This window comes from Lasioglossum baleicum, chromosome 1 (genome assembly GCF_051020765.1).
Source record: "Lasioglossum baleicum chromosome 1, iyLasBale1, whole genome shotgun sequence".
NCBI lineage: Eukaryota > Metazoa > Arthropoda > Insecta > Hymenoptera > Halictidae > Lasioglossum > Lasioglossum baleicum.
The window spans coordinates 19,791,160-19,815,340 of record NC_134929.1 but is presented as its reverse complement, the minus strand read 5'-3'; the positions used below and the strand labels follow the sequence as shown (position 1 = coordinate 19,815,340).

The 24,181-nt window shown below is 39.7% G+C and overlaps 2 protein-coding genes across 2 annotated transcripts in view; both read left to right on the top strand.

Annotated features, from left to right (window-relative positions):
- Positions 1–67: 67 nt before the first annotated feature.
- LOC143219886 (nose resistant to fluoxetine protein 6-like) lies at positions 68–22,876 on the top strand. Its single transcript, XM_076445700.1, has 14 exons — positions 68–1,698; positions 2,749–3,737; positions 5,838–6,082; positions 6,498–6,691; positions 7,248–7,369; positions 7,789–8,031; positions 8,435–8,642; positions 8,717–8,882; positions 9,159–9,238; positions 9,579–9,674; positions 9,751–9,880; positions 10,868–11,042; positions 11,297–11,439; positions 11,512–22,876. Exons 2-14 carry the CDS (start codon positions 3,521–3,523, stop codon positions 11,635–11,637), a joined length of 2,145 nt encoding a protein of 714 aa, XP_076301815.1. The 5' UTR covers positions 68–1,698; positions 2,749–3,520; the 3' UTR covers positions 11,638–22,876.
- Positions 11,512–24,181, top strand: part of LOC143219589 (nose resistant to fluoxetine protein 6-like) — a 28,365-nt gene continuing 15,695 nt past the window's right edge. Inside the window, exon 1 of the mRNA XM_076445610.1 lies at positions 11,512–11,637. Coding sequence (XP_076301725.1) covers positions 11,634–11,637 — 4 coding nt within the window. The 5' untranslated portion in view covers positions 11,512–11,633. The remainder of the gene's footprint in view (positions 11,638–24,181) is intronic.

The following is a 24,181-nucleotide window of genomic DNA, read 5'->3' as shown; positions in this document are numbered from 1 at the left end:
ATATCTTAATTTTATCTTCGAATTTTGATTTGAAAACGCTACGAACTTTCGTTCCAATCTAATATTTCATAAACGAGCATTATTTCCTTACCCTTTTTTTTATACATAATTGTTCCAAGAATCGATCTTTTATTTGACATGTTGGCAACATGGGTGGCAAGTGGATCGGTGATCAAACTGGAAAAAAAGAGGTCCAACGACGAAATCCAAAAGTATTATATGATGGAATATACAGGATGAACATTATAAAGCGTTACAGACGAATATCTCCAAAAATATTGATTATACGCAAAAATGTTTCAGATGAAAGTTGATCAGTACCGAGGAGGATATCATGTGGTGGAATTTTTATTTTTCCCAATGGACACTCCAAGGTGAGGAGAAGGTCTTGATTTTTTAAAATGGAAAGACTTTCTTCAGAAGGAGACTTTCTATATGATGAATCGATTGACTATTGAATTCTGAGTATAAGTGTATTGACCTCCATATGTCCTAAATCTAATAGTTAACGAGATTTTATCGAAACAATTTTCTTTCTTTTTCTTTTTTCTTTCATCTTTATTATAGAATATATTGTACTCTTGATATCAGATATTTGAGAGTCTTTAATATCATTCATTTTTAATATCAATTCACCCATATCCATAAACCTTTACCGCTCGAGGTTTATTATAATTCTTTTTAAAGTTACGAGAGTTGATCTTCCCAATACCTTACCCTTTCCGAAATCCTCTGACACCCGGTGGTGAAACAGGCACCGGCTAGTTCACGACAATCCCGTTCACACGAACAAACCTCGGCCACGTCTATCCGACAGCCCTCGGCTCGTAACAACCGAGAAGATTCTGAAGCGCTGTGACAATTTGCTCGGCGAATTCAGTTTCAGTTTCAGTTTCAATAGAAAGAGTTTGCCACAAGCAGGGTAACCCAGACTACATTGTATCCTTATTTGATTCTGAATCCTCGTATCCACGATCTTCTTCCAATCGTTTCCACGAGCTTTTAATCAATACAGTAATGCCTCGATAACTGTCGCTCATCGTCGTTACACGCGGAGTTGGCTCGAATGACCTTGAATCATAGTCCTTTGCTCTATTTAGCGAGTTCCGCATCGCACGTGCCGCCACTTTGTAGAATAGTCCTTCGAATCGGCCTAGTGTCTAGAGACAAGCTTTCGTCCAGTTGTTTCTTGAGAGGCCATGAATAGGGATTTTGCAACGTGATCCTCGGGCTTCAAGGTCGTCGAAACTCGCGAAAGTTGTCCTTCAGGGTTTCTCCATTCTTTTTCTTACATGGACAAGTTTGTTCGGTTTCCTTCCTTTTCTTCCTACCCGAGAACCTCTACCCTTTTTTACTCCGACACCCTAACCCAGACCGTTCTCATCCAGCGGATATTATACGATATTGTAACGACTACTCGCTATCGTCTCTGTGTATTATGAATCCTATTATAAACGATTCAGTTTTATTTCTTTTTCGAACTGGCTTCTAGGCGGCACGCGAGGCCCGCGTTTTCAGTCTTTTTTTCTCATTTATTGATTGCTGACGATTTGTCTGACCCTTACTTTGTGAGATGGACGCGAAACTACCATGTGCTGATAATAACACTTGGAAAATCAGAGCTTGGCGTCTTCTTTATTGGCACTTGCCCGATCTTCCTCGATCTTCATCCTTCGATCCTGGATCGTCTTGCGGAAGGTGAGAAATGTTGTTTCAATCGTTAGCACCGCGAGTAGTGTTTGGTGCCGTGAAATGTCAATTTTTAGGGTGAAGCTTTTAACAAACGAACACTTCGTTTTTGATCGATTTGCTTCTTTCTAGTGCAAATAAAAATAGCATTGATTCTATATCTGGCAGAAAATATTCGTCCAAATCAATTTTGTTCAGGATTAAATCGACTCGAATTGAATTGTTTGGATAAAACTATACTGATAAAAATATTATTACTAGGTTGCGGATCTTTATGCATTTATGGCTTCAAAACATTTTTAAAGAGTGCTAGAAACTAAAAAATTCCAAGGAATTTAGTACGATTTATTTCAGATCTACAGAATACTGCCACTGAAAATAACATTTTACTACTTTCTTAAAAGCCTGCAAAAATTGAAAATCGCGTGAACATCCGCCGTCGAATTATTACATATCCACTTTAATATTATTATAAGAAATCAATCCTCGTCCGTGAACGATAAAACGTCGAATTTAGTTGACCAGAAACTGAGCGCGAGTTATTTGCAGCTACAGCCAAGCCAATGAATCTAAGTAAATCACAGAACAGATTTTGACCAGAAACTTGGCTCGAGTCAAGCACAGAATTACATCATCCATTGTATACGAATAGATTTAATAACAAACACTTGGTTCACACAATCGAATACTTTCTGGCAGAGATAGCAACCATGGCAGCACATGTTCTGCACATTTGGTGGAATCAAGATATCAAGCAATGTCAAATGTCAACTAAATTACCTGGTGGTACTTTCGATTTCAATTCCCTCGAAAGAAGTATCGTCGCACGCGTGAAATCTGTAGAACATTTTCGCGCGTGATCCCACAACGTTTATGCTCACTTCCAGTGCGAAATGGGAATATTTTGAGACAGCTGTCCGTGGTCCAGAATCAAGGATACCTCTCTCGACGAGATTCGGAAAATTTCCTATCTCTAATTTATGTACAGTTTCGAATCTATCCGAGCCCTTTATTTACGCAATTTCCGAAGCTAAGTTCATTATTCACGGTCGGTTCTAGCCTTGTTGAATCAACGATTCGACGCGTGGCCGAGCAAGATTACCAATCTATCAGCTAAATCGGATAATGCCTGTTGCGTGAATTTTATCAAGCTATTTGGTAACATCTAACAGGTACTAAGGCCTCGAGGTGAAGAGCACCGCTATCTATTATCAAGCTCGTTAATGTTTTCCATGTACAGGGTGTATAAAAAGTAATGGTCATCCGTTCCAGGGGTGGATCTACAACTCTGGATCGATGCACATTTATTTGTAAGAGAAACTTGCCGCAAAATTGTTTATAACAAAGAAAGTTGGAATTGAAGTTGTCAACTTCAAAGGTACGACGACGCCGATGAAGACGGAGGCCATGAGGACGCCTTATTTCCATTCGGATTCTGTGACTCCTTCTCTGCACGGCAGTACTTTCCCGGTCGTCGTATCTCATTGGTCGGTTCGTGATTATGCAAATAAATTGTGACTCCCTCTGCGGATACGGTCTGTCTGTTTTGTTTGGGATCCACAGGATCGACAGAGGTCCACAGATCCACAGGATCGACAGAGAGATCATCGCGCGGCTCGGCGTTGGTTTTCGGTTCGGTTTACAACACCGATCGCCGGCAACGAACCGGCAGTGCCTCTCGGTACGCGAAACTGTCAGCTTCGGGCAAATTCTAGAAAAACCGGGCGGCAGGTTACACGCGGCAACGATCCACGTTTATACCGTTACATGCTGTAAAGTTGTTGTTATCAGTGAGCAACGCATCTATCAGTGATCCGTCGACAGAGACGATATGATTTCCTACGCGAAGGTGTTGCTGTTAGCAGCGTTATGGGCGCAGGGTTGTTTCTCGAGCATGGCTGTCGAGCCTAATCGAGAGGCAATGAGGGAGACCATGCCCCTGTATACGGTCCTCAGCAACCTGGAACTGTTGAACAACACGCAGTGTAGAGAGGAGTTGCAATCGCTGCGGGATGCCGTGGACCACAAAGTCCTGTGGGGCATGAGACGTTAGTAGAAGAATTTTCCATCGGATAGTTTGGATTTCGGTTAATCCTTTTTTTGGTGGAGTCTAACGGTCGTGCGATGTCAATAGAAGAATTTACACGCTTTTCTTTCGCTTTCGTTTCTGTAGGGGATGAATCATTTTCGGGGTTGTTTGAATCGGATTGATTGGGGCATATAATGAAACAGCTTAATTAACCAGGAATCTGGAGTTCAGGTGTTGTACCTGACTGGACAGCTTTGAGCTGTTGATTAACGCGGTATTTCGACGATAACGGACGGTGAGAGGAGGAATGGAAGTAGAAAACCGCGAGGAAACTCCGTAGCCAAACGAAACTAGACGGAATGCGCGTCCTGTTTCGTAACAGGCTAGTTTCCGTTCGCGTGTATACACAGAGCAGAGTAGGGCAATAATCAACTAATATTTAAAAATGACTAATAGTTCTTTTGAATGTTAGTCATAGCAAAATAATCATTAGTCTAAACTTATTGAATAGTTAGTGATAACTAATTATTAATATTAATGTATGTTAATCGCACAATAGTGACTGATGACTAAAGACTGATCATCAACTACTAATTCACTAGTAAGCAAAACTAACGATCACTTAGAGCTGTGACTAACTATTTGCCATTTAGTTATCACTAACTAATCAAAAAGTTCTGACTAATGACTATTCTGCTATGACTAACATTCAAAAATATTAGTAGTCATTATTAAATATCAGTTAATTATTGCCCTACTCTGACATAGAGACTGTAACGCCATCGGATAATTCGGGCCGATAACGCGTTCGACGCTTGTAGAATGGTCACCACTAGGGACAGTGTGGTGCGGTTAGGCGACGATCCTCTCGATTGTCGGATTTTCCGCGAGGCCACGTCGCGCCGCGCAGTGGTGTCGCGACGACCAAAAATCAATTTTATAAATTTTCGATTTAAAAAAAAAAAATTAGTTTTGTATTACCAAATAGTAAATGTATTATGTGCCATTGTCCAATTAAAAAAAAAAATTTTTTTACGGAGATATAGGCATGGCAAGTAATCTATTTTTTTCTCTTTGGAATTCACCAGTTTTCAGCACCATAGTTATTTAATTATTGCATCTATAATTGAATACTTACAGATCTGCAATTTATAAGGGTTATTACACCTGCCTTAAACTAGTAACTGGCACAAATAATTTTTTAACACAGTTATTGAATACTGCTCTGAAAACTGGTGAATTCCCAAGAGAGAAAAATAGGTTGCTTGCCATGCCTATGCCTACGTAAACAAATTTTTTTTTTGAAATCGGACTTTGGCACTTTATACCTTCACTATGTATGATACATCTATTTTTTTTATATCGAAAATTTATAAAATCAATTTTTGGCCGCCTCCACACCACTGTGTGCCGCAGCAACCCCGACATCGATCAACTCGCAACTTTCTTCATGTTACACAAGAAACTGGTTTCATAGGAGGCTCGGAAACACAAGGCTACAAGCCGAATCAATGCCGACTCGATTTCCCGAGCTCGATTGTGTTTGTTTCGCGATCGCCGATGGTTAGGGTTGCCACCCCCTCGAGATCTCGCCAGCGGGGTATGGTGTGTTCGGTCGCGATGAGAAGAAGGATGTAGAATGTGATAGAGATTACAGCGATTTGCTAGGTAGCGAAAGTAAGGTAGCTGCTTACTAGCTGAGGAATAAAATTATTAGGGTGAAAATCGTTCTGGTTAAAGCTAGAAAATTAGACACGTTCTCCAAGACGAATTTCAATAATGATTAAAACTGATAGCGTTAAATTTTGGGGACAAGTAATGAAACCATTAGCAGAAGAGACGGAAACATTCTTTGTCATACTTGATTCGGATGAATGGAATAATTAGGACAACATAACAGAGAGCATCATGTCAAAAACACAGGGAACGAAAGTCAGGGACGTTTTCGGAGAGAAGTTACTTCAAGAAATAACTTGAATGCATTCGAGTGCAAGGTACAACATTTTAATTAGCTGAGAAATAATGAAACCACTGGACAAATATTAGAGACATCGTCAGGCTAGGTTATTCACCTTGGGATTCTGCACGTGGACTGACTATGAATTGTTTATTTATGAAGTTCTGGATGTTAGTGGACGCCCCGGCTCCGGATTTACTCTCGGGAATAATTTCTGGCCGGGTAGTCGGATGGGTTGCGTTTACATACATTATAAGAGGAACATCCCCGTGTCATTGAAGCTCATGAGGAACGCGTCGCAGTATCGCGATCCAAAGACCGAGTTCCCGCCGTATCCTGTGCAATACTACGTCGCGAGGTTCGTGCATAATAGCACGCAGCAGTACCATATGGGAGTTCCGGGCCAGGTATGCTTGCTTACCATTACTGTTGGATTTCGTTGTGATAATATGGTTTATGAAAATATTGGATTTCGTTGCAAATACTTTCATTTGCGAGAATAAATGTTAAAACAAAATAATTCATTCATGCGAAAACACAGTAATATTTGCACTTACCAATCAATCACAAAGGGTCCATGCAAGGATTAAGAAGAAGTAACTTTTTCGAAAATACACCGAGCAACTTAGAGGGATAATAATCAATGCGAATTGAAATTGAACAAAAGTTAAATGAAATTGAATAAAGGTTAAATGAATAAGTTTGTATAATTTGCTTGTCGAAAGTTTAGAAAGGACTGTAAAAAAACAGTTTTTTTAGAAACTTTGGGGGTAATCTATATCACTCAGAATTCTGGAAAAACCTGATATCGTTGTATTTTAGGACAACATGGTTATGGGAATGTGTCTGCCATCATCCTGCACAGTGGACGAGTTAGCAGTAATCATAGAGAGGATCTTCCGTGATAGGACTCTCCTAATTGGGCAACTATACTCCGCAGACTTTAAGTTGGTCGAGGTCTCCGATGTGACAGATGATCACCAGTGGCTGCTGAGCGGCCAGAAGATCTTAGCGATGTAGGTAGCCAAACATGATCGATCCTCTTCTCAAGATCACCGACAACAAATCGATCGCCCATTTCAGAAAAATTCGTAACTAGTTCCCCTGACCTATAGATGGCGTATTTGATTGAAAAAAGCATCAAATGAATTTAATCTTACTGGTATATTATTAGGTTGTCCCAAAAGTTGGTTTTCGATGCATGCACATAATGCAAATTCATATTAAGAAGTACTAAAACATTAACATAAAGATTATCGTATTGTTTGTATTTATTTAGCGACATTAAAGGAACACATTCCGGAAGAAACTTTTGGGACAACCTAATATTTAAAACCTACTAAAATTATTAATAGAAGAAATCAATTTGTATGTAGCCCTTTTTTCTTGATATTGATACAGATCATTTTTATTTTACATAAAGATCTACGATTTACTGATTTGTATATTGAATCGGTAATGTCACGTTTGACGTCGCTGAGTAATTCACGCCCCTGACAGAAATTATCGCCTCTTGCATTATAAACGAGGTACTCCGAAAATATTAATATCTCGTGATTTGTTTACTCGCAGGCTTTGGTTGTTGCTGTCCCTTGGCGTGGTGATCGTCGCCACCGTGTACGACGTCATGTTTTACCAAAAACGACTGATGAAGAAGAGGGACTTCCTCACGTTCGAGAATAATAACAGTGCCGGTGAGCGCGAACACGGCGATTGTGGATCGCGCGTGATCGACAGATCAAGAATGATGGCCATCGATCACTCCGATTCCCATGATCTTTCGTCAAAATTTAGGGAACATCGAAAAGAACGCGGAATTTGACTTGTAGACTGCGGATTTCGTGCATCTGTGACATTAGAGACATGAGAGCCACAAAAATTAATTTAAATAGTACTTCATTTTTATTTATCATTTCTGTCGCTTAAGCAATTGTAATTTTAATGTATCAATGTGAAGAACATTTTTATTGATCTAAACAATCCGCAGTCTATTTAAAATTCAAAGTCAGACATACAATTTTTTGATCGAAGCATTTAATTATATAATGTTACAGAAGTAAGATTTTCATCTTGTTTTGAACATGATCGGAAAACTATGATTGAATGCACACAGAATTGAAGAACGACGTGGAAGCGAAGCGCGAACTGGAACCGGAAAACGTCTGCTTGGACGAGCATAAGCCGGAGAATATGACAACGAAGATTCTCTTGTGCTTTTCTGCGAACACGAACGCAAAACAGATTTTCACGTTCGAAAGTGGAGCGAACTCGCTGCCAGCATTACACGGCATCAAGTTTATAAGCATGCTGTGGGTCATTTCGGCGCACTCCGCTTACTTTAGCTACAGTTACATGGGTAAGGGAGTCCCTAACAATAAGCAAACAGTTTTACAACAATTTCCTAATCGGGCAAAATTCTTGAACTGCTTTTCGATACTGCTCACTAATTAATTTCTGTTCCCCACAGTGCACTTAGAAACATTGTTTAACATTTATTTAGTGTTCTACGTGTTGAAATTTTACACATTTTTCTATATTCCTAAGCTTAGTATATACCGATTACATAGATTGATTAAACTCAAAACAGTGAAAACATTTGAAGTTAAATTTTTAAATTTTTACAATGAAATAAACAATTTTTTAATTTAAAAATTTGCAATCTATTACTAAACCTGTGTTACGGGTAACACGTGTCCCCTTTTCCCCGACCTAATCGTCGCTTAGAAGGAATAATCGCGAAAAAAAATTTTCGATTTTAGTTAATCTATCGTTGGGCGTGATCTTCATGGACGGGTTCCTTACTAAAATAATCAGCAACGCGACCTATTCTGTGGACACGTTCCTTTGCGTAAGCGGGTTCCTGATGAGTTCCATCTATCTGAAGGTGATGCATAAAGAAAATCGGACGTTGACACTCGGAATACGCATGGTGCAGCTGATTCAACAGACCATCAAACGATTCATTAGGTAAATGCATCTTGCGATCAAGATCCCTGAAATCATCGGATTTGAATTGTTTTTCTAAACCTTTGCCTTTCTAGGCTCACGCCAGCGTATCTGATCGTGATATTGATCGCAATACTAAACTACACTTATTATGAAAAGACCTCGACGTATCAGATGTACGAGTCCCCGAGTTACCATTGTTCGAAATACTGGTGGAGGAACCTGCTCTACATCAACAACTTCTACTCGTGGGATGAACTGGTACTGAACACATTACTTATCTCGAAATAATTTATTTTTCATTGCAATTGACCTCGAACGACCTTGGGCGACCGTCAACGTCAGGGTTATCACAATAACTTTATTGTAAATGGATCTTCGGACTTCAGTTTTGACATATAATATAAATTTTAGAAAAATTCCATTTAGTTTAAATTACGAGGAAAATAGTAAATGTTCCTTTTCACAACGTTTTTGTTCGGGTTTGCATCGAAAGTTTGTGAACAGGATTATTTGCACGGTATGTCGTTGTTTCAGTGCCTCAGCTGGAGTTGGTACATCGGCAATGATATGCAGTTCTTCATCTACGGTACCATCCTGCTGATGCTGTACTCTTGGTAAGCAACCCTATTCTTTGTCTGGTTCATAGTTTCCCAAAATCGAAATATTGCACATGTAATAGACAACAGCAATAGTTTACCCAAAGGGATGCAGACAAAAGATTTAAAATTGGGGACTATGATTTAACACTAGGTTTACGGATCAAAATAATGGCAATGTGTCTATCCAAAATTTTATCAATTTTTTAAATAATATACACCGAAAGAAATATTAGAAGTATGCATGTAAATCTAGCATTAAAAAACATTCGGAAAGTATGGTCTAGACTCTAGAGTGGACGATGTTTGAACGATTTTAAACCGGGAAGATAAATCCTCGTTCGGTGAACTGTTCCAGGCGGTCTTACATCGGCTTGAGTTTGGGCGCTGTAACGTTGATCTCGTGTATACTATTGAATGGATACTTAGCGTACGAGCTCGATTATGCGCACACGTAAGCATCTCTCGAAGCACTCTCTCCTAGACCAGCAGGCGTTTACTTGTATAATTGTCTTTCTGTTTCTTTTCAGGTTGGACGATATTCAGAGAACGTTGACGGCGTTGTACATGCGACCATGGCTCAGGATTGGACCATTCCTTGTTGGAATGTTCACCGCGACCATTATCGACAAGATGAATTACAAATTGAATCTTACAACGGTAAAAACATTTTTTTCTACAGTCTAATAATTATATACACTTACCGAAATCAATACGGACCGGTTTATGTACTTTTTTAAGGCCTGGTTTACGTTGTATTTTTGTCCAGAAGAATTTTAAAGTTGTTGTTACTGGGAGCTCCAGTTCAGCTCGAAATTGTGCTGCATTTTTCCTTTCCTTAGCTGCAGACCTCATTAATATTGAATGTTGTCTCTTTGACTATTTTTTATTACTACCTTTAAGATGATTTTTTCCGTAATTTTCACGTAAATTAATATAATTATTAATCACAGTATATGACCGATTAGTTTTCTTAGCAATTGCGCGATTAGAGCAGCCCATATCTTTATAAGCATCGATTCATGCTTTTTCTTCACTTGTTAGTACTTTTCCTCTCGGCATTCTCATACACGTGAATCAAATTATAACAAACAGGATTTCTGTGAGTTCTAAAACTAATACTTTTAGAATATTCGCAGTTTTCCGTAGTTCTCTGCTCAGAATACAGAGAAACACTAATTGTAAGTGACTTTATAGAAACTTCGCACTTGTGTTCTGCACCACACAGAAAAAAATCAAAACAAACGTAAATAGTAAACATAGCGGTCTAGAGTACGCATCCCTCTATTCGAGTGTCTACAAGGCACAAGACCAGATACGATAAATCAACAAAAATGGTGATATTTTTTTAAAATATCTATGAAAAAGAAGATGACTTTATAGAAATTTCGGCCACTGTATTACATGTGTATTTCAGAAAATTTGTACACAATTTTAGAATGTTCCAATTGCGACTTTTTCCGAACTGGTAAATGGAAGTCAGTTCTAACATTTCAGTACAAAAAATGTATTAAGATAAAAATTTATCGAGATCACTGGATGTTAAATAATTATCAGTATAACTTTGAACAAGGGCACGAGGGTCGTGATAGTCAACTTAACAGTCAAAGTATTCGTCAGAGACTAAGATTAAGTTAAATATTCCAGAAAGGCAAAATACTCGGCTGGACCATGGGCGTGCTGTGCAACTGCTCAATTCTCTTCGGCGGTATGGAAAGAAATATGCCGATGCTCATGCGTATCATCTACACCGCCATGAGCAGAACATTTTGGGGCGTTGGCATATCGTGGCTGATAGTCGCGTGTATAACGAACAACGGAGGCAATTAAGCTCTTCTTTCCCTTAACACTAGGTTTACGAAACCGTAAATTTGATAAAAAATAACGAGAATGTGTCTATCCAAATTTTTAGCCATTTTTTACAGACATAATACCTAGCCAAAGATATAAATTCGTAGAATAATTACTCATGGATGTAATCATAAATAAAATATATAAGATCGCGTCTCTCGTAAATCTAGTGCTAACAACATAACATTCTTCGATCATCAAATTCTTCTTCTTTCATGATCGTAGGTATCGTCAACCAGATCCTGTCGTTAAAACTGTGGATACCATTGAGCAGATTAACATTCTGCGCTTACCTCTTACATCCATTGATCATAAGCTCGATGAACTTGAACAGTTATTACCCGCAGCACTTTGACCTGCTGACAACGGTCAGTAGTAACATAACCGAAGAACTGATTAATTGAACGAAACGAAAATTACAATTCACTCCACTTTCTCAGAGTAACATGGTCGTCGGATTCGCGGTGATCACTTACGTCTGTAGCGTGATGCTCTCATTGGTCGCGGAGGCGCCTGCCATAAACGTGTTCAGGATTCTGACGAATCCGCACAGGAGGATGAAATGAGTACGTACACATACAATTATCCTAAATTAATGGGCTATTCCAATCCTTTCGCTATCATGGATGAAATATGTCGTTTTCTTGACACTAGAATTACCGAACTCGTTAAAATGACGAATTCAGATCTTCTCTTTTAGTATACTTCTTTATTTAAGTGCATGTTATCATAACATCCTATGAAATCGGAATAAATTCAGTCTAGTTTTTATTATAAAGGAATATACATCAGTCTCGTTTAGAGCTCGGCAGTTCTAGTGTTGAGATGCGAATTCGTTCGCGAGTCGTTCGAAACCTTTTTCTTTATAATTATTTTCTCACGGAACTTTTAAACATTCTTCGGTTTGATTAAAATGAGACAAACCTATTAAACATATTGAGAAAGAAAATAAATTTCTATTTCACTCCAGTTTGTTGCAATTTACGTGGAAAATTTATATTATCTTTTATGTTTATTATTGTCCCTTGTTACTTCTACTAAATTAGAGAAACATTTGAACTAACGTGATTGAAGTGAATGAATTTGTAAAAAATGAAAATGCGAATAACTGGCTGCCTTGAATGAGGTTGTAGAGAGTGAATGGTAAAAGTGGATAGTGAGATGCGTCCTGAAAACTAACGGGGGAAGCATTAAAGAAAAAGGAATGGAGAAAGCGAGAAGGGTCGGAGGAGAAGAAGTGTAGCTTTTCTTCCAGTTTGGATGGTTTTGTGAATCCTTGCAGGGATAATATTGGCGGAGGCCACCGGAAGTTGCTGGCCGGCGCGGGGCACTCCAGCTACGGACGCCACCAGCCCGCCGGACTTCGAGGATCTATCACTCTTTCTAACAATAAGATGCAATCTGATTTATACTATTGGCAGCTGAAAAATTTCTGATAGACACCTTGTGGGAGGGAAACAGAGTTAATTCTGTGGCTCGTGGTTCATGGTTTACGTTCTTTAAACTTTCTGTTTATTATTGCTGAGAACTTACTTGTTAACGAAGCCAAGAGACCAAAGAGCATTCTTCACCCATACTATCTTTAGAGTGTTCCTAGTGGGCGAGGCTTTGTTGCCCTCGGCTTTAATAGAGCCAAAACAGACTTCCACGAGACAATCTTCATCTACATCTAATTTAGAGTGTAGTTAGTAGATGTAGCTTAACTTTTCTCTATTTTAACGGAGCCAGAGCATTGTCCCATGACTTCCCTGAGCGCGCGCAGTGGCGTAACAATTAGATACTTATTAAGCCTTGCCGACTTGTCATCTCTACTTTACCTTCCCGCATTGACGAAGAGGTAAATGGAGCAACCGGTACCGATCCATGTTGACATCTTATGTCAACACGCTTATGATTACAACGTCCAAGGACGAGTTCTATCTCCTACAAGAATAAATTCAAGTGAACATAGTTAATCGTCCGCAAGGTGTTAACCCTCAAAGTGTCCCTTCATCGCAGCGTTTTTATTTGCGGATCTTCGCGAACCGGAAACGTCGTCTAATTGAAACCAGAAATTATACGCTTGCGATTCGACCTGGAAGAGCATGGAACACCGTTTCGATGTGTGCAAGCTGAATTTCGTTTGGACACCTAAAAAAAACATCCAATCATTTACAGAGCCCAATGTTGGATTTTTCCAAGATGCATATTTCCGTATTTTTAAATATTTAAACATTCCGTATCCCCGCCGCCAGATTTACGCGTGTCAAAAGGCCAAAGCCTATGCCTTTATTTTTTTGCGCGCAGACGTTGCCATATATATTATTCGCCGTACTTTTTGCCCAGTCGTTCTTCGACGCGATTCAGCTTCCTGGAAGCATAACTTATACTCTTAGCGTTTGCATAGCGGAGTGTCCCGAGCGTGAACCTTCGATCTGTTCAAGATCTGGCCCGAAATCCGAACACCAAATGATTCTTCACCGGAAAACGCGTATCAAACGATGAGAGCGTGCGAGATCCGCGATGCAATCGATTATGATTGTCCTGATCCTTGAACAGGTACTGTCTGATCCCTCTATCAATTTCGGTCGATTTCGCGTTGCATATTTTAAAGAGTATCTTATTATTATTAGATTCCGGCACGATGTTCGGCCGTTTAAACAACAATAATCTAGTGCAAACTGTGTACAGTGTGACTTCAGTGACACTTCTTTTCCGCAAGACTTGAATCCAAATTCGCACCTGAATTATACTGCTGTGAAACACCGTACTGCAAATACAGAATGTCTGTGAACGCGGAGCAACTCCGCGGGAAGACTGCAACATGGGATCACGTGCTCGTGAGACATCACGTTTTGCATCCGCCGCGCCGGCGGAAGATCGTTACCACTTAAATATCTAATAACTATTCATCAACCGGAAAGATACGACATACCTCGCCTAGTTGACCGTTGTTCCGCGCGCATGTCACCCTTTTTCTTTCATCTCCACACGCAAAAAGGTTTTTGCACATAAACATCCGCGGATTGCTTGGTTTCCGTGCCAGTGCTCGCGGAAACTGCAGATTGACATTTAGCCTCTTCAGGGATAAATTCTAACAAGTTCAGCGACGCGAATCCTTTGCAATTATAAATGTACTTTATGAAATTGAACAGCAGTATTAACTGAACAAGCTAGAAATGCAAGTAATTGTGAATGCATTGATTTAGGTGACATCACGTTACCTCTAGAAGGACTAAGCCTTCTATTTGAATCATAGTAAATGTCGAACACATACTATTTTCCCGTTTCAAATATTTTTATAAAATCATTGCCGTTATGCCTTCAAGATTGCCATGCAATAATTGTCTGAAATATTCTGAAACAAATGAGACAATGTTTCTCAGACATCTTTCACCTGGTGAGTTCTAATGGTCATCAGACTAAAGAGTCTGAACGTTCCCCGTTGATTCCTAATCGCGAAGATTCTGCGCCGGCGATTGTCGTATCCAATTAAAAAGTGAAATAAACGTAATCTCGATCGTAACCTAGAACGATCCTATTTCTGGAATTCTCGGACCCGTGTTGTAAGACAGAGCACGTTTTAATGAAGTAGCTGTCGTCACAGCCCATCAAAGTTGTAATCTAGTCGGGCATGAAGAACAGTAGAAGGGTAAGCTGTCGGCAATTTATTATCCTTGTACTTGTGGGACATTAAAATAGTTTAGAGACATTGCATACGGTGAGAGATCCTCAGTTTCAAAATACAATAGAAAATAATGTAGTTACGTATCAAAAAACACAGATTACCTTGATAACTCCGAAAAAAGTGACCCTCGGAAAAAATATTGCTTGCAATATGATGGGTCCTTCAATTCAAACCATTCAAATAGTACACAAAATATTCTACCCCCACATCTGGAGGAGATACGTACACGCATCTATGTTTACTAATTATAATATCGGTTCTTCTATTCGATCGCGAGGTCCCGTGGACGTCGCAAGCCACGTATTTACATATTTTTATTCTCGGATTCGCTCCACTTTATAGTATTTCCGTGTAATATATATACATATATATAATATATATAATATATAATGTATATGTATATGTATAAATATATATATGTATTAAGTATACAGATATTTTGGTGGGTCCCGAGCAGGTCCGGTATTTTTCCTTTTCATAATATTTTTCAGTCGTTTCCGTTCAACGATCGTTTTTTAAATACGAGAACAGAAGAAGAAAAAAAGATATGGATAATTACCGTGCGTCAGCCGATTCGCGTCTGAGGAGACTGCGAGAGAAACTGTGTGAATCATTGTACCTCCTGACCCCTCGGGGGACGAGCTTCGATTCCATTCGATTGACACTTCTAGTCGGTGGAACGAGATTCACCAACAAACAGTGCCACGTTAATTAATTCTCGAGGCTGGACGTTTTCCGTGATATTACTGTCCAATTATTATACTCCTTTCCCCCTCCTTCTCTCTCTCTCTTTCTATCTCTATCTCTATATCTTTATTTTCTTCGCGCCAGTACCGGGGCTTGGATAGCGTAGTTATGGCGACTCCAGTTCTCGAAGCAGTTCCAACTTTTATTTTATACAACTGTTAGGGAGAGCTGAAATTTACTATTATCTGTTTCGATTACAATTCCTATTTCGATTTTATTATTTTTTGACGGGTGTTTGGCAAGGTCGAATTTAGAAACCTGTATTGTGGATGCTGTCAGGTTAAGGTCGGTTCGCGGCGTTTAACAGGACTCGTTTCAGTACAGTCAGGTGGGGATGACGAATCTAAATTGACCTTTAGCGGCCAGCATCCGTTACCCTAAATACAAGTGGAATGAGATCCTTGGACAATTTCCAGTTCAATCCACGGCCTTGCCTGTCGCGTGGGAATTCCGGAGCCTAGAAAAAATGCAAATAGCAAATTCCTTGAAAGAGTTCAGTCGCCGTGGACACCGCACTTAGGCGAACCAGAGTCTCGAACTTCGTTCCACCCTCCCCCAGTTCGTCCTTCCTTCATCCTTCTATCGGTTCCATTACGAGAGTGCAGTATTTTTCTATGATTGTCATCAATCTCGGCAGTTGTTCGTGCGAGTCTCAGCGATCTAGATCTAGATACGATCAATTCGAGGATCCTGGAGTTCTCCGATCACGCGATCTATTTTTTCAAGATCCTGAGTGCTAGATTTTTATTTGGACAACGCGTGTCGGCCAGCTGAGATCCCTGTTTTCGAAAATGTCGCGTCCGAAGAAGGGAAACGATCGACGAGGGGGTTGGCTCGACTGACCTCGAATCATAGTCCTTTGGTCTATTTAGCGTGTTCCGCATCGCTTGTGCCGCCATTTTGCAGATTAGTCCTTCGAATCGGCCAGTCTAATCCCAGAGACACGCTGTCGTCCAGTTGTTCCTCGAAAGGCAATGAATGGGGATTTTGCAACGCGCTCCTCGGGCTTCAAGGTCGTTGAAACTCGCGGAAGACAGCCTGATCGATGCCCCTAATCGTTTCAATCAATTCCGGGCTCCTCTCCTTACGGGGTTTCTCCATTCTTTTTCTTACATGGACGAGTTCGTTCGGTTTCCTTCCTTTTCTTCTCCTTCCCGAGTACCTTCACCCTCTTTTACTCCGACACCCTAATCCAGACCGTTCTCATCCAGCGGATATTAACGTTGTGATATTTTACAATATTGTAACGACTACTCGTTATCGTCTCTGTGTATTATGAATTGTATTATAAACGACTCAGTTTTAATTTTTTCGAGCCGGCTTCTAAGCGGCACGCGAGGCCCGCGTTTCCAGTCTTTTTTTCTGATTTATTGATTGTTGACGATTTGTCTGATCCTTACTTTGTGAGATGGACGTGACACTACCATGTGCTGATATGTAATAACACTTGGAAAGTCAAAGGCGTCTTCTTCATTGTCACTTGCCTGATCTTCCTCGATCTTCATCCTTCGATCCTGGATCGTTTTGCGGAAGGTGAGAAATGTTGTTTCAATCCTTAGCACTGCGAGTACAGTAAATCCTCTACAGGCGCAACAATTTCTGTACGATAGATGCGACCAAGATCCCCCCCCCCCCAACTTAGTACAGGGTAAAGAACGGTGCTAAGCGGGAAATATTGTTGTATTGTACTAATGCTATTCCATACTCATCAAGACGGTCGGGTGGACTGTAGTAGTAGGCTTTTGTCTATGTATACGTATAATTGTACACAATCAAGTTTTGCAAGAACTTTAACAGATTATATCTCTATAACTATTTGTTTGCGACATGTGGCTCCTTTCAAACTTTTTCTCTTCTCGGTGAGTAGAAGGTATTGATGTAAAAACAAATATAATAACAATTTTCTTCACATAAACAATTGTGCGGCAAGTTTCTCTTACAAATGTCCACCGATCCAGAGGTGTAGATTCACCCCTACGACGCATGACCATTACTTTTTATACACCCTGTACATTTCGTCAACGGGCGATCTCATCGGGTGACAAGCAAGAAATCAGTGGATGCCGAGGTAAGAATTATATTGTATGTAGATCTTTACAGGTTCGTGATCGATCGTGTTTGTTACCGCTGCTCCTGTAAAAACAAACTGAAGATCGATCGGATACACAGCGTTCTCGAGACTTCGTCGATCTCTCCGTGGTGATAGCTAAAAGTAAACCGTGATCGTTACTTCTTTTCTTAGTACGAGATTAATTGAATAATTAACCGTTCAACGACCGCGGGAACGAACAGTTCACGCTGTGGTTGAAACTTTCCGTTTGAAAGGCGTTGGAGTTGAAAGAAATTACTTCATAGAAATTGTACAGCATACATAGGTATAAACAAAATTGTAGAGCGTATGAGAGGATTGTTGAACTTCTAGAAAAATTGTAGAGCCTCTGGAAAGATTGTGGAACCGACAGGAAAATTGTAGCGTTTTTCGGGAAGGAGTAGAGATGCTATAGAAAAATTATAGAGCCTTTAGAAAAATTGTAGAACATACAGAAGAGATTGCGAGCATACCAAATCATTGTAGTGCCTCTAGAAAAATCGTAGAGACACTAAAATAATTAAGGAGCTTCTAGACAAATGCAGAGCGTATAAAACGTTTGTATAGTCTGCAGAAAAATCGTAGAACCTCTAGAAAAATTCTAAAAACTATAGGGGTGTGCGGGACCGGGACCGGGACGGAACGGGGTTGTGAAACTTTTGGGAAAATGTTCGGGTTTCTCGAAAAATTTTCGGGATTTCTTAAAATGCTGGGATTCGAAAACGTGTCTTGTTTTCTTGAATATGACCGTAGTGTTAGATTTATCTAAATAAAACATCAAGTTTTGTTTAACTTGATAATTTATAACCAGGCAGCGGATGTTTATGCAAATGCATATTTTTATAGAAAGTAGATAGAGTTACGATTTTGAAAGTATAGTTTGTAATAAATAACCATTAACATTATGTTTACTGTTTTTGCGATGGCAACTGTACGACTTTACACGATATTTCAAAAAACGAAATTACATATAAGACACTTGTAGCATAGGTAAAGACTAAGAAACAATATTAAAAGATTCCGTACAGTATCAGAATCCCGAAAAAATTCACGTGAAAACCGAACACCCCCGGGAATCCCGAATATTCTCGTGGTCGATACGAGGCTTTCCATCCCGTTCCCGGCATCGGGAGTATAAGAAAAATTGTAGAGCTTTTAAAAAAATTGCAGAGCACTCAAAAAGGCTGTAGAGACAAGGGAAACATGATAGGGCCTCCGGAGAGATTGTAGGACGTATGCAAAAATGGAGGAACGTGCTGAGCCAATAAAGATAGTTGTCAGACTAGTTCTCCAATTCATGCCGTTAAGAGTTACTTCATCGACCGCGATACAATACAAGCAGCTAACGATCGCGAAAGCGTTAGCTAACGGATTATCTAAATGATCAGCGGTCGGCTCGCAATGGAGTAACAGTGGAGGACGGTAGCCACGCAGGTGAAATGTTCTCGAGAGTATGAAGAAAACCGTCGAAAAAGGAACAGAAACGGAGAAAGAGAGAGTGAGAGAGGATCTCTGTGGGCGTAACAGGGATGCGCGGACGGGCCGGTTGCTTGCGATCCTTTCTATTACATCGCGGTGTTACATCTTTCCGACGGATCGCGTGGCCGCGTTTGTTCTCGTTCGGACGTAACGGATCGCCGTGATTTGCAACCGTGAAAGCGTTCGCATAACACTCATCGTGAAACTGGCGTATCGGTATCGGCGCACGTACGCACGAACGGATGTTAGGTCGGACAGCTGTGGATTTGTCCGCGGCAGAGAAAGTCACTGGTTTCCTCTTCCTGGTTCTAGGAGATCGATTTTCCCCGACCGACACATCCACCGATGAATCAGAGACACGACCGTCCCGTGTCCTCTCTGGCTTCCGCCCGGTGTTCAACGGGTTCACGACGCAGTTGCAGCCGTTGCAACTGCACTCGCGGAACGGTGAACCGTGTCAATGTCGGTGAACAGGTTCTGCTCGATCGGATTCCCCCACTTCATACCGAGAAACTGAGAATTTCCAGCGTCACATTCTAAATATGTCCCTGTCAAAAGTTAAAATCCAGATCATTTCGGAAATCGTTCACCACTGTGATTTTTGTCGTTCTCTCGCGTGCTTCAGAATGTTCCCGTAGTCCCTGCAGCTTTTTAAGCAACAATCAAGTTTATCTCCCAAATATTCCTGTTTTCGCTTCAAGTTTCACTTTAGCGACCTACTAGTGTAATTGGTCGTGCCTGTTCCTTTTTGCTTATGTGTCTCGTACCTAAAAATTCCACGGTTTTTACAATAGCAACAGTCTCCCGTGACGAGTAGAGTGCATAATCTATTTAACAAAGCCATGAGGAAAATTCCTTACGGTCACAAGAGTCGAGCAATCGGTTTTTGTCCTAACGATTTCGAATGTAGCGTAAAAAGAGACACTTAAACTTTACGAGCATTGCCTGTAAAAGGTGTAACACATGACGTAACAGTTGAAAAACTAACGAGACACGCACGCAACATTTTCGAAGTGACATACATCATATTCGAAACATCGGAACATTTCTCACCGCAACAATTCATCGTCGACGCCTGTAACACAGGCGAAAGCATCCGCGAAACCGAATTGCCCTCTCCAAGGAAAGGCTAATTGCGTTCTACGGTAGCCATTGTCTGTTCGCGTTGTATCGAGCTGGATATATTTTGTTCGTTGCTCCAGAAAGACGTCCGACTTTCGCGAAACCAATATCTTCCTTGTTTCGAAATCGGTTGTATGTCAGTGCGGTATACAAATTATTAACACTCGGCCATAAATCCTGTCGACCTCTGACAACATCGGATCAATTTAGATTCCGAGAGACTATGCGACCGACGATAAAACGATTTTTATGGCAGATTTACATGCGACCGAACGGGAGTTCATCTGACCCGATGCTAGAGAAACCGCGCGGCCCGAATTTGACCCGTGGACGATTGCGAACATTTTCCGATCGAGGCAAATGAAATTTGATTTGGAAACGAGTCTCAGTCGCCGACTTCAAAAAACACAACACACGTGGAGAAAACATTCTTCAGGCGGAAGTGCGAATCGTGTTTTGAGTTTCTCCGGAAGCCATTCATTTGGAACTATCAGGCATGATGATAAACCAGACATCGAAATAGAGTTGCATTCCGATTTCAAAAAAATCTTCTTCGAATTTTTATGGAGAGAAATGTTGTTGTGAAGAACTTTCTTAAAAAGTATTCACATGGAACAGATCATTGAGAATCTGTATAACAGAAGTTCTGTGGAAGCAGGTTATTCCAAAAAGTTCCGCGATCCTTGATCTCGTAAAAATACAAACCTTGAATTGTAAATTATCTACGTAAATACTGCAAATAAACGTCATTCGATATTTATGGTGCAAGAACGTTTTCGATTTTGTCGATCTCTGGGAATACCATTCCGAAAGTTCCACGGAAGAAGCAGGTTAAACAATATTTTTGCATGAGCAACACATTCTTAGTATAAATTATAAATTCTCGTTCGAAGATCCATCAATCCGTTGGTTTTGTGTCTTATTCTATCATTATTATTACTTATTTACATAAATAAAGTTATTATAGCAAGTACGTATCAAGACCAAGTATGATCAAATTCATTTCTTATTATTGAAATTTATATATTATATATACAATATATATATTTGTTTAGAAGCAAATCACCTTTGATAAAGGTTCAAAACGGAACCGAAACGTCAGGAAAGAAGTAAAAAGTTTTTGCAAAATTGCTATATTAGTAATTGATCGAAACGGTAGCGCCGAAAGCATCTATAATTTTGATAGTCAACATTTACGATCGATAATTATTATATTATTATTACTATTTGATTCTCATTTAAATTGTCTGGCGATTATCATGGAAACTCGTTTTCGAATCTTCCGCAAATCAAACAATAAATATTCATCTCCACCAAACAATCCCAATCGAAAAAATTCTTCCATATTCGCGGAGCATGCGACAAACTATGCTAAAAGTATCGGCAAAAACCTAATTTTTAGCATTTACATAAACAATCTCTCCTCGAGGCAGTGTGCGGTGCGCGTGCCACGGTTCCTCGTACGTCATGTTCTCCGGTTCAAGGCTTTCGCGTATTGTTTATGCTAATATCGCTCGTCTTAAATATTCTAGATCTCCATAGGTCGAGGGATTTTCGTTTGTCAAATACCTTGAGGAACCTCGTTCGAACAATACAGCAACTATTGGCAACGCGTACCCTACATATGTACTGCAGGATGATACGTGAAAAATCGTAGATCATCGTCCTTGATCTTCCGCGGCGTCGATCTTGATGTCTCGTAACGAAAAAGGGACAGAATCTGAACGATCGTGATTACATAAGTGAGACGCATGATCGATACGCGGTCGCAAGAACCAAATTGCGATTACGCAATCAACGGGAAACGAGCGATAATGCGAGAAACGTCGAGGACAAGGAAATCCTCGAGTTTGGCCGGCGAAAAGAAAAAAATCGGACAAACTCGTGGTCCACACAAGTTGAAACACGACGGTCAAAGTCCAGGGAACCTGAACAAATAGTACATTGTACATGTATAGAATATTATTATCCCGAGGATTTACAAACTCACGTGTCGAAACGATTTACAATTGATCCCGCGTGCGTCGATCGTTTTTCCGCGATTGACGCTGGATGCCATCCTTATACGCTGATGACGTCCATTGTCGGCCTACGTGGTCATTACGCGATCTGGAATCATTGTAGACATCGTAGGTTGGATAGAATACTATCGAGGATGATCAAATGTTTGTAACTTTCGATTTCTGACGCACTCGAAATTCGAAAACAGTATATTGATTTACAGCCTCCGCCTTTCTCCGGCAAAAACTCGTGTCGCGACTTTTTATGGAACTCGTTTTAGACGACTAACGTCACCAGGGTCAATGCGATTCAGTCTTTTCATTAATGTTATTATCAGTCGCGTGTCCTTGCCCGCGTCCTTCTGGTTCTTCCCCTTGCATTCCCCGGAAGATGCGACCGGAGATAACTCGGTTTGTTGGCAGATTTACGTGGTTCGAGAAGATTTTTCGAGATATGGGTTCATTTAAAGGAATGGCGTTTCTTGATAGTCACTAGATACAGTAAGGACCATAACTGATTCCACACACTTCAAATCAGAACAACTTTTTATGAATAGACCAAACGACTTCAATTTCTCTGTAAGGCTAGAAGAATTAGTTTAGTAAATGATGTGTAAAAAATATGTTGAAAAAATGCATTTGGACGGAATTGTGAAAAACAATAGTAAAAATTGATTTTTACAACTTTTCTAGCTGGGCCAATTACGAAAATTCAAAAGATGTGTCTGGTCAACTGATATACATTATATACGTTCTGAAAATTTCAATGAATTTAGTTAATTGGTTCGCGAATTATAAACGATCAAAAGTGGTCATTTGTAGTGTACCATAAAGTGGCAAGTTTTACCATTTTTGATCGTTTATAATTCGTAAACCAATTAATCAATTTCAATGAAATTTTCAGAGCGTATATAATTTATACCAGTTGACGAAACACATTTTTTAAATTTTCGTTATTGGGCCAGCTAAAAAATTGTAAAAATCAATTTTTAGTATTGTTTTCTCAAAATTCCGACATTTACTAAACTAATTCTTCTAGCCTTACAGAGGAATTGAAGTCGTTTGGTCCATTCATATAAAAGTTATCCTGATTTAAAGTGTGTGGAATCAGTTATGCTCCGTACTGTAATTAGTAGATACACTTAATAATAGTTGGACAATAACGTACAATAACATATTGAAGCGACAAATTAAAATTTGCTCCAAGAGCAAGTGTCGTGTATAAAATCCCGGCGCGGCGGTGAGAAGAAGGGAAAAGCGTATAAAAAGATGAAGAGGTGAAAACCTCTTGCATAATGGACATTGATTGCTCGGGAAAAGGGGTTTTATTGCATCTGTGTCATTGGGGTACATCTCTCTTATCTATTTAACCTTTCTGTGGACAAACAACACAGAAAAATAATCTTGAACCCTTAATATTTACAACTTCCTACCTGATTTTACGCATTTATGACGAAAATGAGTAGGTGTAATTTAAAATAGCAAAAATATTAGAAAAATTTAAACATGCTGTTATATTACTCTCAACCTAGTAAACATACTAGGGAAGAAAATAAATTTCTATTTCACTCCAGTTTGTTGCAGTTTACAGTCGGTGTACAAAGTATTCGTACACCTTTTAAAAATTAATAAATTTTTAAAAATTGGACTCAGCAGCTTGAGTTTTTTGGAGACGTTAGAAGGATTAGTTCACTAGCTAATGTGTATATAATTTTTTTCGTAATTGTTAGTGGTCGCAATTATACGAAGGGAACAGTAAAGACCACGATTCTTAAATGTTTTATCTGTGCCCGTAGTGAAAAATTAAAACATGTATTTTGTAAATCTCAGTAAGTTATATATTAATATATGTACAAAGTTTCATTGAAATTGGTTGACCGATAAAAAAGCTATGGGCATTGTAAGATGTAAAAATCTTTGAATTTACGGTTTGCGATTCATTTAAATCTCAGATTCTTACGATTTTTGCTATTTTCAATCAATTATATTTCGTAACATCCTTGATC